General features: G+C 34.2%; 1 protein-coding gene across 1 annotated transcript in view; it reads left to right on the top strand.

Annotated features, from left to right (window-relative positions):
* LOC150101565 (protein jagged-1-like) overlaps nt 1–16,501 on the top strand; it is a 246,161-nt gene that overhangs the window by 107,117 nt on the left and 122,543 nt on the right. The window contains exons 3-4 of the mRNA XM_090400841.1: nt 3,086–3,340; nt 6,736–6,796. Coding sequence (XP_090256967.1) covers nt 3,086–3,340; nt 6,736–6,796 — 316 coding nt within the window. The remainder of the gene's footprint in view (nt 1–3,085; nt 3,341–6,735; nt 6,797–16,501) is intronic.

Genomic DNA, 16,501 nt, shown 5'->3' with positions numbered 1-16,501 from the left:
TTTAAAAAAAATCATTCTTCGAGGGTATATTACTTCAATTTAAACTAATCATGAGGTAATATAAATATATGTGCGGAGAAGTGTTTTTTAACAGATCCATGAACTCCAAAAAACAGGTTTTAGCAAGGATTATTTATCTGAATGACAAACCCTTTGAGTTTCTTGGAAAGGAATTGCGAAATGCATCGATAAGTAGTAGTTACTGCAAGTTTTAGGTTAATATAAGCCCCACTTTTAATTGCCTTTAAAAGTAAACCCTTGGGTGACAGAAACAGGTTAACATCATCTGACTATGCTTTTACAGAGTAGATAAACAGCCACAAACAGATTAAAATTGAATTTGATTATGGCTTTAATGATTTCTTCATTAGCAAGAAACAGAGTACCACTGATCCAAAGATGATCGAAGAGAGATCTCAAAGAGAATTATTTATTTAATGAAAAGAGTCATCCAGTGTTGTACGTCATAAAATTATATCTCAGACTGTTCCTACTAATTTGATTTTTCTGTAAATGTTCTCATCATTACATTCGGCGTTATTTTCTCATACACTATACGGCGCGAGTAAGAGGAGCTTCACAATATACAGAATTCTCCCATATTAGCTTTCGTATTTTAAAATTAATAAACAACAGACGCAAATATCGGCTTAAAAGCGAAAAAGAAAAGTAGATAAAAGCTTTTACTTGTTCTTGCCAATTCATCATTATGTCAGAAAAGCATCTGATCAGTAACTATACCGAGAAATAGCACCCACCTATCGAAAGAGTATCCAATATTTGCATTTCATTAAGTGCAAGACCGCTAACTGTTAGCGTGTCAAGGTAAAAAGTGCTCTTGATGAAAACTTAAGAATCAGTAAACGTTAGTTAGTGATCACATCGCCACTTATTTGAGATATCACAATGATTTCATCGTTCTGCAGTCCCATTTCCAATTTGGTTTTTATGATACTCGGAAACAGTGGCGCATTCAGTTGAACGGATAAAAATACTTTTAATGCAAATTCAATAAAATTCATTAGGTGATTATAAAAATTTATTTAAAGAATAAAATCCAATTTTCTTTTCTTTTTACAAAGCTCTTGAATTACTTCAGTCGTGGTTACATTAACCTCTCTCTGTGTGTGTGTGTATATATATATATATATATATATAGCAAAGCCAGTCTGTTCAATCGTGATTGTGTCATGGTAGATCTTAAATAGGTTTTTAAAAGGCGTAAGGTAGAAAATGACCTTTCACTGACGCATTTGTTACCGGAAGCGTTGCAAATATTTTTAATAAGTTATAGATATCAGGATATATCATTTTGTCACACTTCGAAACTGCATCAATGGCATTTTTGCATGGGGCTATTGCAAACGTTTTTTCAAATATTTTATACCACAACTTGAGCTCTGGCAAACGAAGTAGCGCTCTGTCTGCCCGAACACTACTTCGTTCGCCTTGTGTTCACAGCGGCAGTGATTCCCGATAGCTATAGGGTATTCCCACCTTATATGACCGTTAATTCATAAGTAGTATAGAAATAGAAGACACGACACAACATAAAAAAAAAAAAAAGAATTTTAATTACGAAAAGATATTTGGAAATTTTTCTAGTGTTTTTTTTATTTATTTATTTTTCTTTGAGTGTGCCAGGGCCCCTTGCCCCCCCCCCCCCTCTGGGTGTGCCACTTCTTGGAAAGATATATGAAATGCAGTCTTGTAGCCCATTATTATAAAAACTGATTTTTTAAAAATTTTTTTTTCATGGTAAACAATTAATTCCAGCAATATCTCTCACTAGCTTTAATTTATTTTATTTTGGTCTATCAACAAACAGCAACTTAGTTGTCTATATGCATCAAGTTCTATATCAAACTGAAAAAAAAAAAAAACTGCCACAGGTAGAAATATTAAAACTTTCTCTCAAAGAGGAAACAATCAGCAGAATTTAGCTACTTTTTTTAACTCATGAAATTCTGCACATTTATATTCAGATATTCTGCAACGTCTGGAAGATGTGCAGCGAATACAACCTGAGAAAGCCCTGTACTTGGTTTGCTTAACATGCAATGTTCCCGCTCACTCTGCTTTGTTCTGTGCAAGAATTTTGGCTAAAACGTGACTAATCACTTTTTTTCAGCATCTTCTTACTCTCTTGATCTAACTTCCTGAGACTTTTATCTTTCTCAAAAACTCTAGTCCGCAATGAGCGTTAATTAGGTTTATTCACTGCTCAAAAAGAAGCAAACCTGTCACAGAACACACTCAGTTAATTGACATAATACACTGGTTTCTCACAGCCTTAGGTTGCTTTGGAAGTAATTCTAACCAACTCAACACGATTCCAGAAAAAAACAAATCGCAGACAATACTCGCCTTTCGAAACACAGGTCTCGTCTACAAATGTTTTCAGCAATGGCTTGAATACGATATTCTACATCAAAACATAAGCGAGCTACTTCAAAGGATAGAAGTATAGAAGAGCAAGTAAACTGCACTCATTTATTATGAATTTTGCGACTCTCGTGTGGGAGTGATGTAAAAAAATATACCCTTACCTTGGAGAGGAATAAAATACAATTAGAAAATTGTTTCTGTCATGCACTGTGTTCAAAAAAATGAACAACAACAACAACAACAAAATTCAAATTAATTCTCACAGTAAAACTGTACTCGCTTCAGAAGACTTTAAAAATAAAAAATAAAATAAAATAAATTAAAAACTAGCGCCTGTTATCAAACTTTTCTAGGAAACAACCTAGTGGCTTTACAGTCACTAATCCTATGTTCTGTGACCATCCTATTTGATAAATTTCCTCAAAACGGCCTTATTTGACTCAAGCACTTTATAATAGTTATAATATCACATCTCTGTTTATAATAGCTACAGTATCACAACTTTGTTCGATCCTGGCTAATTATTAACAGTGGACTTGTCCGGAATTAGAAGACGCTAACTCATAGACATCAATCATCCATTCCTTTCTGTTTTATGCAATACAGCGGTATTTAAATTCTTTGAAAAATTTTCTTTAAAAGTTTATCATAAGTATTATATAAATATATCGTTTATTCTTTTCGCTCTATTTTGTAGATTCTGACCAGATAATTGAAAGACATGTATATTCTGGCATAATTACTCCTAGTCCTGAATGGCATTCTCTTCTTCACCCTGGATCAACTGCTAAGATAAGCTATAGAATTCGGGTTATGTGTGATCCTCATTACTACAATTCAACCTGCACAAAATTCTGTAGGCCACGAGATGATCGGTTTGGTCACTATATATGTAACGATAGAGGAGATAAAGTGTGCTTGCCTGGCTGGAGTGGACCGAACTGTGAAACAGGTAACTATAAGAAGAATAATTTGTAACACTCATGATAATGCACATCTTTTCTGGTTGATTGATCTTGTTGAGTTCACTGATGACCAAAGGGCGGACTTCATATTTAACAAAAACTAAATACCGTAAGTCAAAACCGGATCTTTCGTTTTCCTAGAAATGTAATATTACCTAAACAAACATTCAAATCTCTAAATAGACATCAATCTGTTATATATATATATTAAAATTTATCAAAGGGAATTATTAAAATAAACCTGCCGGTTATTGATTGTCAAGATTCTGCTCTTTGGTCACTATACCTATATTCTCACATTATAAGTATTCCTTGGGGAAAAAAAAAAATCTACTCACAGTTTCTACTTAACCATTTCAGAATTTGTCTCTAGTCCCATAGGACAACAATGATTATTACTTTTACTTGGAATAATCTTTAAAAGAATTCAGCGGCGAAAGATCATTTCTTCCTTTCGCTTTAAGCTTAAACTTGTCGCAGTTACGATATTTTGAAACTAAATTTAAGTCAGAGTTAGTTACTTTTTTTAAATACTGGTATTGTAATGTTCTTCTTCTTCTTTTCGTCAACTGTCTTTTCTTGAAGATTAATTTAATGTTCAGTCATTTCTTTATCTCAATATTTACCATTTCATTATAAATTTTATCGGTCCTTTTTTATTATATATTTTTGAATTATGAAATTAGCGATTCCATATTGGTATCTGTGTAGCCCTGTGGAAATAGCGATTACTTTTCTAGACCACCTAAGAAAAACCGATAAAGATTTAACTACAGGCGCCGACTAGAAGAATAGGCCTTTCTTGAGCTGGTTTCACAGACAAGTAACATTTTCCTTCAAGGAAACTCGGTTTTTAATTCCTAAAGCTATAAAATAAAAATAAAAAAGACAACCGCAGAACTATTTTTAACATAATGTGTGTTAAGGTTTAGGACCAAGAGATGGATGCTACTCGTCTGCCATAATTTTTCCCCTGGATAGCCTTGATCCACTGATATATTTGAGTTCACTTTCCGTAATGGCTGAAGGGTGGAGATCAGCTGCCCATAGATCTTCAAAAAGTAAGCTTGGACTAAAGGAGAGGAGCTCTGCCTACTCCCGTTAAGAATAAAAGGCGTTATAGGATTTTTTCTATTTATAATTATTATTTTATTATTCATTTCAGTTTATTCTGCATTTCTTCTAACTTCTGCAAAGATGTGTTACTCAAAATCATCATCAAATTTCAAATGGTCAGAATAATGTACTGAAACCATTTGTTTATTGGTAAACTACTCAATGAGAAGTCAACATTGTGTCTCTTATAAACGAGTACACATTACTTTGCAAAAGTAATAACAACAAAGTTGAAAATAACATATTGATCATGCATGAAATGTTATTATAAACGTTTTACTTTGATCATAAAATTGACTGAGCATAATGTTATCAACAGAACGCAGCAGGTATGGGGCAGAAGAGTCCTTACCTCAGTTAACACGAACACAATATTACATGGATTTCTAGGCCTTACATTCCTAACCATCAAAACTGCTCTTCACTTTATTCCATATTGGGTGGTCGCTTGGGCTAAGGTCAAGCCCCTGCTGGCTAAGCGTAGATAAATATTATTCTCCCGAAACCAGTTGTTGACACCGTGCTGTGTGAAAAGGCGGGTTATTATGTTTGTTACGTGCAAAGACTAACACCTAGTATTGAATTAAAAAAAAAAAAAAAAACGGAATTGCCTAGTGGTCTTCAGAGTTCATATTTTATTTTTGTTCATTACTGTGGGTTTGTTCGTCATATTAGACTCATTTATTCTAATTGCATGTGAATTGCTCGTTGGTGGAAATAATTTAAGTCTTCCAGAGGATTAAAAATGTATTTTAAGCATATTTCAATTGTTCTGTAACATGTACTTTTTAACCCTCTCTCTCTCTCTCACTCTCTCTCTCTCTCTCTCTCTCTCACACACACACACACACACACACACACACACACACACACACACACACACACACACACACATACACGAGGATTTTGGATTGCCCATTGTGTAATAATAGCTCTTGACAAGACCACAAATTGCTAGAATAATTACTAGGGCTGAGATCGTACATCTGTGAAAAGTATTTCATGAGACTGTCAAATTATAAACCAGCACATGTAATTCTGCAATATCACCGATAATATGTTTTATAGAATAGCTTACTACTCCACTTTTCGTATCAAGCCAAAAATTTCAATAAGCAATTTATGGACTTCACTGGGACGAAACGAGTGGTATCCTAACCGAGGTAAGGTTTTCTTCCGGGAAAAAAAAAAATTAGTGGCGCAACAACTTTTGCAATAATAAATACATAAATAAGGTGTTAGTTTCTGTATTAATATATTGTTTTTGAAGAAACAATCTTTTAAGAGGCAGTTCTTCAATCGAAGGGGCGTAATGAGCATTTCGTTATTAGTGCTGGATCGAAATTTGACACTAGTATTTTCAAATTAAATTTTTCTAGCAAAATTATGTATAAATCTAGCATACTTTCATGACTCTGGAGATTCCATGTCACATCACTAGTTTTAATTAATAGATTTTCAATCTACAATCGTAAACTACAACGCAGAAACTGATTTTAAGAGAAAAATATTAGTTCCTCTTCTTTACAGTTACTGTCATTCATACATGTGTGTACCGAAACCATAAACTTGATAATGAAATTTCAGCTAGAATAACAACAAGATGAAAATTTTGTAACCATTATAGAGAGAAATTTAAAAGCAATTTCCTAAACTGCCTAAAAAGAAAGATGTACAACCAGTGTGTACTCCCAGCAGTGATCTCTAGTAGTGAAACCTGGAGTCTGACTAAAAAACACCTCGAGAAACTGAAAAACAACACAAGGAAACATGGAAAGAACCATTTTGGAAATAACCCGGTTATATAAAAATAATAATACTTGGATAAGGAAGCAAACAAAGGTAATGGTCATTGCTTAGTAATAAAAGGCAACAAACGGAGCTGGACAGGATATGTGATGAGAATGTCTGACAATAGATGGACAAAGAGAACAACAGAATGGACACAAAGAACTGGTTATCGGAAACTAGGAAGACCAATGGTAAGATGGAACGATGAGATAACAAGATGTTGTGTACATTTGTGGTGGAGAGAGAGAGAGATGCACAAGACCAGTTAAAATAGAAGCATGGAGAGGCATTCGTCCAGCAGTGGACTGAAGATAGTTGTTTGATTATGATGATGCTTTTGTACTAACTTCATCCTTCCTGTCATTAGTATATCTAATATTCAAAATGTGCTGAGTGTATTATCGTTAAATTTATTTATTAACATTTAGCCATGTAGTTATTAACATTTTACTTATTTGAGCTTCAATGTTTTTAGCTATTTGCAAGCAAGGATGTCATCCCACTCATGGTCATTGTGAGAAGCCAGGTGAATGCACGTAAGTATATATTTGAATACAACTGATTTACTCAGCTATATGACTTCTTCTTCTTCAAGTGTCATATCCCCTAGAAGGAGGTGGCAACCATGTCACGGAACTTTTTTCTTTCTTTTGCTGCTCTGAAACATTGATGGTAATTAAAGCCAGTCCAGTCCTTAATGTCTTCAAACCACATTCTACTGGGTCTACCTCTCCCTCTTTTTCCATCCAGTTTCCCTTCTAATATTAATTTCTGAAGGCCTTTTTGTCTAATTAGATGTCCAAAACAGCTATATGACACAATTAAATAAATTTAATTGCTGGAAGCCGAGAGTTACCAAAATAGAAAAACACCATTTATTATTGGAGCGCACAACTAATTTCATCTTCTTAGAAGACTTCATCGGATGCATAACATGAGAAAAGAAATACAAAAAAAAAAGTACTAGAAGGGAGTAACAGTTAAATTAACTTGCAAAAGTATTACTAATATTTGAAGAAGTTCTGGCTGTCATGTTATTATTGGGCATGTTCACGCGGGCATAATCTCTTGTAGAAGAGTGACAATTAATACTACTAAGCTCATCGTAGTATATAAAAATGTTTCCTAATTTGTTCCACATCACTGGATGAGTGATAGAATCATCTGTAGGTTGAGCAGAGTTAAGAACGTTATTAGATAGTGCTCTGCTCTAGTCCTGCTATGCATGATGTCTCATATGTTTTTCCATACACAACCCAATGGATTTTTCCGTGTGACCAAAATAGGGCCCACTGCAGTTACACCAAAGGTGATAAACCCCAGGCTACTTTAGGCTGTCATGTTTTGGTTTAGGTGCACTGAGTAAGGAACGGAGTTTGGATAGAGGAGTAAAAGAAGTGCAGATTTTGATTTCTTGAGAATTTTAGCAAACCTTGGTAAAACGGAGCTGATATAGGTAGAGATATGAAGCCTTTTGCATAATTACTGTCTTCATACGGTGAGCAGGTGGATTAAACAGCAACTTACGAAAAATCTGTTTAGGATAACCATTTTTCTAAAAGGTTGTAAAAATGAACTGTGGTTCTTTGATGATCTTTTCTTCTTTACAGAAGAAAGAGCGAGCACGTTTACCTCAAGTAGAAATGATGCCAGTTTTTGGGATGGATAATGATGAGATTGCGTATGAATATATCTGTTGATATGTGTGAGTTTTCTATAAATCAAGATCTTCAGTTTGTATGACACACTAGTGAGTTAGACATCCATTAACGGGAGAGAACCGTTAATTTCAAATTCTGAGGTAAATTGTATTCTTGGGTGTCGATTGTTGAGAAGGTTCAGGAACGCCTTTCAAGAATCGTCCAAGGCTTCAAATTAATGGATGCTGTTTAATCCACCTGCTCACCGTGCTGAAGATAGTAATGATGTAAAAGGCTTCTTATCTCTAGTATATCAGCTCCGTTTCACCAAAGTTATCTAAAATTCTCAAAAAATTTAAAATCCGCACTTCATTTGCTCTTCTATCTAAACTCCGTTCCTTACTCAATACACCTAAACCGAAACATGACAGCGAAAGTATCCAGGAGTTAATCGTCTTTCGTGTAACTGCAATGTGCCCTATTTTTGTCAGACGAAGAAATCCATTCAGTTGCGTATGGAAGAACGTATGTGATTTCTCTTACAATATGTAAGAGAAATCACATATGGCAGAACTATAGAGCTAGCGCACTATCTAATCACGTTCTTAATTCTGTTCACCCTAAAGTTTCTGTCATTCATCCAGTGGTCTGGAACCAATGAGTGAACATTTTAGATGCTATGATGAACTAGAGAGGAGAGTTGTGGAATCAACGGGAAATTGTCCCCAATCCGGTCCATCTTAATAATAATCTTAGATATAACCTATCTGACTGTAGCTTGGCTACACGAGATCATGCTCACGTTGGGCCATACTATTGCCCAACAATACTATGGCTTCCAGAAAGCCTTCAAATGTCAGCAATACGTTTGCAAGTTGTTATTCTGGTATCTTTCGGCTTCCATATACATAAGTTTATAAGTTGATATATATATACTGTTAAATATTTTATATCATTACTTGGAAAAAATGTAGAAAAATATTTATTTAGCTTACTTAATCTAGACGCAAAATATTTTCACTTCTCAACCAGCTACAATCTAGTTACTGAAGTAATTACTAAACTCATTAATGTAATAAAGAACTGAAGCTAAGAAAAGATAAAACATCATGAAAGAGAAAGCAGTTCCCCTTCGAACGGAATGCAAATAAAACTATCCTCGATCTCCCTGGAGGTGTCACGTAATAATAATAATAATAATAATAATAACAATAATTTGATGTTATACATGGCCATTTCGACATCATTATCATTCCTCACATGTATGATATGATAAAATTTGTTCATTATAATTCAATCCAGTTTAGTGGAAAGGAGGCATTATTAGAGCCATTTTTTTTCTCCATTTCGTTTATACACATTTTTTTCTAGGTTTATAAGTTGATATGAGCTGTAATAAGGTAGGTTTCACATAAGAATACGATTACAATCTATGCATATTTAAAACAATTTTTGCTCTTCCACTAATAAATAAAGGAACAAAGCGGTTTCGTGTTAGCCTTTATTCGTACTTACACTTAACATGGTAGTTATTGTGTTACAAAGCTATATGCTATAAATATAGTGAATTATTAATTGGGAATTCTGAAAGAAAAGAAAAGAAAAATATTAAAACAGAAATAAAGAGATCCGAATTGATCCTCCCTTTCTTGGATTGAGAAAAACGGAAGAATTCGAATCGTGTTTTATTTAAAAATAAGCGTATTTGGATTTCGTATCTATCAGCTCATATATGAAGGTGCATGATTTTTCTCCTGGTAACTTGGTACCCTCCCCCTACGAAAAATGGACAAACACGCTGGAGAAAACAAGCGCATTTAACAGAAATAATCCAGAGAGTTTGAATTCTTTGAATTGTGACTTAATAACATTTTCTCGAATTGGAAACCGAAACAGAGTTTGAAGCCAAATATTTCTGGATAATGAACGATTTCTCTCTCTCTCTCTCTCTCCCCCACACACATTTTGTATCAATTTTCTAACCAGTATGCAGATACAGTAATTGTAAGGGTATGAAAAAAAAACTGAATATTATTATATGCCACCTCCAAAGACTTATCGAGGGAGGACACCTCAATCCACCAACGAATCGCAACTACTATCATCATCCACATCAACGTCATCTACCACCCACCTGATATCATCACAATCATCCAAGCCCACGGTGGGATTCGAACCTGCAGCCTTTTGGCGGGAGAGCGGATACGCTAACCATCGGACAACCGGGTCAGCAACTTATAATATGTTTATTTTCCAACTAGAAGTTAAAAATGTTTTAATACCACTTTAAAATTTACTTTTAAGTAAAGAATTTAAAAAAAATAAAAATAAAAATGAGCTTGAATCATGCTCAGAATAGTTATCCCCAAATGCCTTCCGTACTTGGATTAGACAATAGCGCGCGTCATAATAATGATTGCAGAGTTTTTTCTATTACTTGTTATTTTCTGGTTAGTTCACAAACTAACAGTTTCATGTGAACCCAACCTGAAAAGCAGTTCTCTAAATCATTATTTTCCAAACGTCATTGCCCAGGTACCTCTTTCAAAATTTTAAGAACACCGGCGTACCTCTTCTCAGGCTAGGCCAGTTTAGAAGGTTATGATTTAATATTTCATTCGAAATGAAGGTATAATAATCTTGCATTCAAATACGAGTAATTATAAAAAGTATTTATTTTTTAAGATTTGAGTTATAATAAATTACAAAACATGCGAAACATTTTTTTTTTAGTTATTAAATGCATTTTTAGTTGCATGAATCCAGATTTTAGACTTAGATGGGACTTCAGGTCAAGTTTTTTTTTTAAAGGTTCACAAGAGCAGAAAACCAGGTACATGCATGTATGCAGGAATGGTGAAACAATCGCTGAGAACTTTATAATTTGAGATACGAATGATTCAGAAATTTGTGCGGAGAGTTCCGACCGCATGGCTCGAACGAAGTACAGTATTTGAATTTAAATTTTTAATGCGAACAGTTCGCGTTGTCGTGGCCGTCAATGAGAAGTGTTCCTAAACGAAGTCAGTCAATACATGCCAAGAGACACGTTTTGTTTATCTACGACAATACCGTGAGAAATAAATAAATAAATATGTATGAAAACATACCCTTTTTTTTGGTCGCCCTGGATCACTGATATATACTTTTAATTAGGCGAATTAAATACTTCTTTTAAATAGAATTTTACAGAAAGTGAAATACCGAGTTAAAAATGACACTTTGAATCTACAAAAGGATTATACAAGTGAATGGTGGAACACAGTAAATTATTCGTCGTATTCAAATAACGTTTTTATTAACCGAGCAATGGTTAATTTGCAACTTTATGAGAAAAAGATGATATACAAAACACTAAAAAAAAAAAAACAGGAATTTTGTATAAATTCCTGTATGTGTGTGTGTGTGTATGTGTATATATATATATATATATATATATATATATATATATATATATAAACATCCGTCATTTTATGATCCGCTTATTCTAAGAAATCATTATAACCGGAAAACACATTCCAGAACCACTGCATCCAGCATACAAATAACTGATTATCTTTCGATTCATGGACCTTCGTCACGCAGGCATCGCGAAACTACAAGAATCGTTAGTTTGAGTAACTGTCCCTCTCTTAAAGAGCTTCAGATGTCACACCAACATACCAGTGTCTCAACATTATTAATGTCACTTTTACATTATTTTTTCTATGATAGCAGCTTACAGTGGTATAAAATATGCATACCCAGGGGACCAACCAGTAAGCAGCACCACACCAGTATTTATACTTTCTTAGTATTTATGCAGAATATATACATAGTAGTGATTGTAATCAATTCTTATTATCTGCTTGCCAAGGAATTCACAGAAAGATAGGAACGAAAACAAAACACACATATTTAAACCAGTATACAAGAATTTATATACAGTTAGAAGCCGAGACATTTTTGTTTCTTTACGAATATGCTAAGGGAGGAGGGGCTGCCTCTTCTTAAATGATGAGGAAAAAAAACTTCCGTATAGTTGACTTACAGAAGCCGTCCTGACTGGTTGTGCGTTCTAATCCCACTGCGGCATATAACAGTGGATTCTCACCCGGTCTAGCAACATCATCTTGCTGTAAACAAATAAATAAATAATTTCTCAATGGCCGAACAATTCTGTTTTGGAAATGGAAAAAGAGATGAGATCCCCCAATCAATTAGCTTTTCTAGTATACAGGAAAACAACTCACTAGATACAGTCGGCCGAAGGAAAGAAAACAAAACTGTGTTGCCTACAACCAAAAGCTTCTTAAAAAGGCATCTAAGGTGATGATCGTACCGTAAATTTCACAATGAAGGAGAGAAAACCGCTCAAGAGTCCACGTGTATAAGATGAAAATCGCTTGACGGTGAAAATCAGAAAGATCAACGAAAGTGGGAATTCTGGTTCCCTCAAGGGAGTCATGATTCTCCCCAAAAACATCGGTGGATGGAACAAAAATCGTAGTCACGCCGCTGTTTTGAATAATGTTTCATTAATGCTGTTCGCTGTTTCATTAATGCAACATGATTTCTGATGTTACTCCAAAATATACATCTGCGGGACTACCATGAATTCGATATTCTGAAAGGCTGAGTTTAAGTTTGTAAATCATCGGTAGAAATCGTTAGACAACTGTCGCCATATCTCGTATTCCTAAATGGTATTACTGCATGAAACAGTGAGGAGTTCAATGGTAGACTTTTCTGAGTTGAGGTTTTATAAACCAGAGTTTCCGGTGGATAAAAACGCTGCTTATCTGTGCTAAGAACGATTAACTGCTAGAAAAGATTCTTCTAGTCAACAACTAGTTTCGACTATAAATGGTTTTTCTTTCTTCAGTTGATATAACGCCATGCCACAAGAGGATATACAAGGCACTGTGCTGTGTGTGTTGCTAATTTTTTCACTAAAAATAGCCCGATCCAAATTAGTCGACAATCTAAATACCATTGTAATTTTAAATAATTTTCTAATTTTTGCGAATAAAAAATGGTTTCATCGTAAACAAAATTGAGCTAAGTGAAAACATTTTAGCAATCACCCTAAACACCAAATTTCACTTAATTATTTGCCAGCTGGTGTTGTATAATTTTGAAACGTTTTGCTATATTTTACACATGCACATTTTCCGAATGAAATGAAAGTTAAATTGGCTCAACATATATGGATACTAAATACCGAATTTCAATAAAACCTAGTTAGTCATTACCAAGAATTAATTTGGGTTCCTACCGACGGACTAAACGGATTCGCAGGCGCTTATGCATATTGCGAAAGGAGTTCAATGAACGTTTTCTTCAAATCACTCAAGAAGTATTAAATTGTCCAGAGTTTAAGTTTGAGTTTATACTACTACACAACTGAGAGAGAGAGAGAGAACTTCTGCAATTTTATATATTTATTATATTATATATATTACTCAGTTCATAGTTAAGTAAATATTACTACTAATGTAAGTAATATTCCGGTGTACAAGTTATTGAATTTGGTTTAAATATATAGTCAAGTATCTGAAACCGAAAGACACTAATGGACATAACGTCTTTCCAAGAAATCTTGTGGGTCGCTTTATTTTCTGGATTGGGCGTGGCTACATTTCAGTGTAGTCAAGCCATAGCTATAAACAGCCCGAAACCGGTATAAAGTGAGCATTAACAGCTACCTTCATGTTGCTCAACAAGTTGATTCTATCTTTTCAAGTGGAGTGCGCTAAAATATCATTGTCGATGTTCTTAGGCACATTTTTATGTTCCTCTTTCATAGATAACATAGACAAGCTGCACCTGAATTTTGACTATGTGTAAAATGCAGAGTATAAAGAAAAATGCGTGACATCAGCTGTACGAGTAGGAACGGCATTTTCCAGAGAGAGAGAGAGAGAGAAAGAAAATTCTTTTCAGACCATTTCCGAAAAATAGTAATATAGAACTTTTATGACCCTTTTATGGGCATTAGGCAATACTGAAAATTACTTCTAGATTAATACAAAAAAAAAAAAAAAGAAATAAAGCACAGATGCGCGTAGTTTATTCTGGATGAGAATGCATAAATTCTTTTATTCGTTAATTATTGTTTATAGTATTCATGAGCGGTTCTTATAACTGTTCATGACTAGTAATTAAGTTTCCCAGATTTCACTGTGGAATCTTTTGTTAGTTCGTTGCCGAGGTGGTCAGAGTGGAAGCATCGAATTGGATATGCAAGCAGAAAAATATTCAACTATCCAACGCTGCCAGCAAACAACAACGAAAACTTCCATATACATACACACAACCTTTCTCATGTTTTTGTCTCTGTTGAGAGGATACTCTACGGAAAGAAAACACGAATAAAAATAAAAGACTCACGCAGAGAACGAGATTTGAATAAGTATCGGTCACCGTGGAGCCCGATGACCTTTCCTACGCCAAAGGAGGTTAAGATGCGATGAGAGAGTTGGGTTCATTGAACAGTTTCTGCGTGGCTGAATGTAAATATCGACTATGTTATGGGCATCTTATTAGCCTTATGTAACACAATAAGCTGAAAAGCTTCTTGTGTATTAATGAGGTCTCTTCCGTGGAATTGCCGACATCCATCACTCTACGACAGGGAATTAAAATTTACAGCCTGGGTAACAAAGGTAATGAACCGGTATGCTCAAACGATTAATGGGAGCTTTAAATTCACAAGAAGCTTACAGTGAGTATTAGACGCATTAAAAATTGCTCCAAACATATCAAAAACTAATTTATTTGAATTTTAACTTGGTAACTAGAGAATGAATGTATTTGCATGAGTGTTAAATGTTTAATGCAGTTTTTAAGGGATGGTTATCGCTTAATATACTTCCAAAACAGGTTCTTACAAATCTTTCTCTTCTAACTACAGCAATTAACATAATTAATAATGATGCAACTGCAAAGAAGTAATGGAAAATAAGGAGTAAATTTTAGTATTCTTATTATCTAAAATACAGTGCATATTACTATCCACTTATATCTTATCCATGGACATCCCACATCCATCATCGAATTTCAGATACTAGTCATAAAATAAAACGTGAAATCATCAGTGAAGTAAGAGTATATTAAATAAAATTCTTACTACAATAATTTGTAGATGAAACCATTGACTGTCTTTGGAGTTTAGTTGAATCATCATCGGATTGATTGTATTTCTTTCCTTACTAACCGTTTACATGCATTTTTCAACTGAATTACTTATACTGATGAAAAACACTTTCTCTTTTTGTTCATTATTTAGCGTTCGGTAGATTTTAATGGTTCTAGATTACGCTTTTTTTTTTTTTTTTTTTTTTTTTTTGCGAGATAAAGACGTTAGGCTCTTTTTCTTTTATAAATGACACTCGTATTCGAGAATCAAAAGTTTTGAATTCCTCCATTCTAATTCTCTAGCAAACAATTTTTTTTTTTTTTTTTACTTTAAATATCAGGCTTCATTTAAATATATTAATGAATAAAGAGGAGCTGCAATGCACATTGTAATGGACAATGAATTATTCGTTTGAAGTTATTTGATAATTATTTCACACAGAAAAACGTTTACCGGTATCACTTAACTTTCACTCTTTACATAATGCGATTCAGCACTGTATCATGCAGATTCGCACACGTATTCCCTTATTCCCATAATGTGCTATGTCTATAATTAATATGCGTTCATTGGCCGGTTCGCCAGTATTGCAGATGAAAAGGTGAGTTGTGGGAAGGAGCACTCTTCCAATTTTATATAAGACTGGATAATGCTCAATTGAAAAAGTAATAACAGCATACATTTCTTAGGAAGTGTGTTTTTACATTATGGAAAATACCCAAGAATACCGATCAGAACTTTACTCACCTTTGCAACGAGTTGCCCGGTATTGTACTACGTCTAGGACTACTTGCATCAGCTCACGCTAGTATTCGCCGATATTTTTATAGTTTACTATATTTGGCATGAAACTCTCTGATTCCAATCTCTGAGTTTCTTATTCGGTTTTAAAACAATGTGGGATTTAATATCCCCTTAATTGAAATAGTCCTTATAAAGGTTCTTCACGTCATGATCAGATTCGAGTTTAGGTTTTTACGTATTTAATCTTCGAGTAAATCTTAGAGGAAGGGAAATATGGATCGCTAACCAGAAAGAAGAACGGACAAGAAGAATTGACTTACGTAATACTGTTATTTATTTATTTACCGCCATTACGAGAAATATATACCCAGGTTGAAAAACGAGCATTTCTATACTAATGACCGTATTACATGTGGAAGATTTTAATCGCGAATTTCTTCCTTGGAGTCTCAGATTTTCTAGAAATACCAATATGATTCCCTTCCTCCTCCCATTCCCCCCCCCCCTTTACGTACTACTCTAGTGCAATCTGTTCTGAAATAGCCCATAAGAAATTATGCTCTGGTTCCATTAAAATTTTACCATTGAAATATGAACTGATAATATGGGAAAGAGAAGGCAATTCAGAGAGTTTAAGTTTATATGCTTGTCATATCTGAGTTTTCATTTAAGTTAACTTATAAAAAAATATTGTCATGAATAAGCCGATTTAATACGGCTTATTCATTTTTTTTATC

This window comes from Typopeltis vanoorti, chromosome 11 (genome assembly GCF_054136105.1).
Source record: "Typopeltis vanoorti isolate ZY-2024b chromosome 11, IOZ_Tvanoo_1.0, whole genome shotgun sequence".
NCBI classification, from domain to species: domain Eukaryota; kingdom Metazoa; phylum Arthropoda; class Arachnida; order Uropygi; family Thelyphonidae; genus Typopeltis; species Typopeltis vanoorti.
This window is presented reverse-complemented; position numbering and strand designations above follow the sequence as displayed.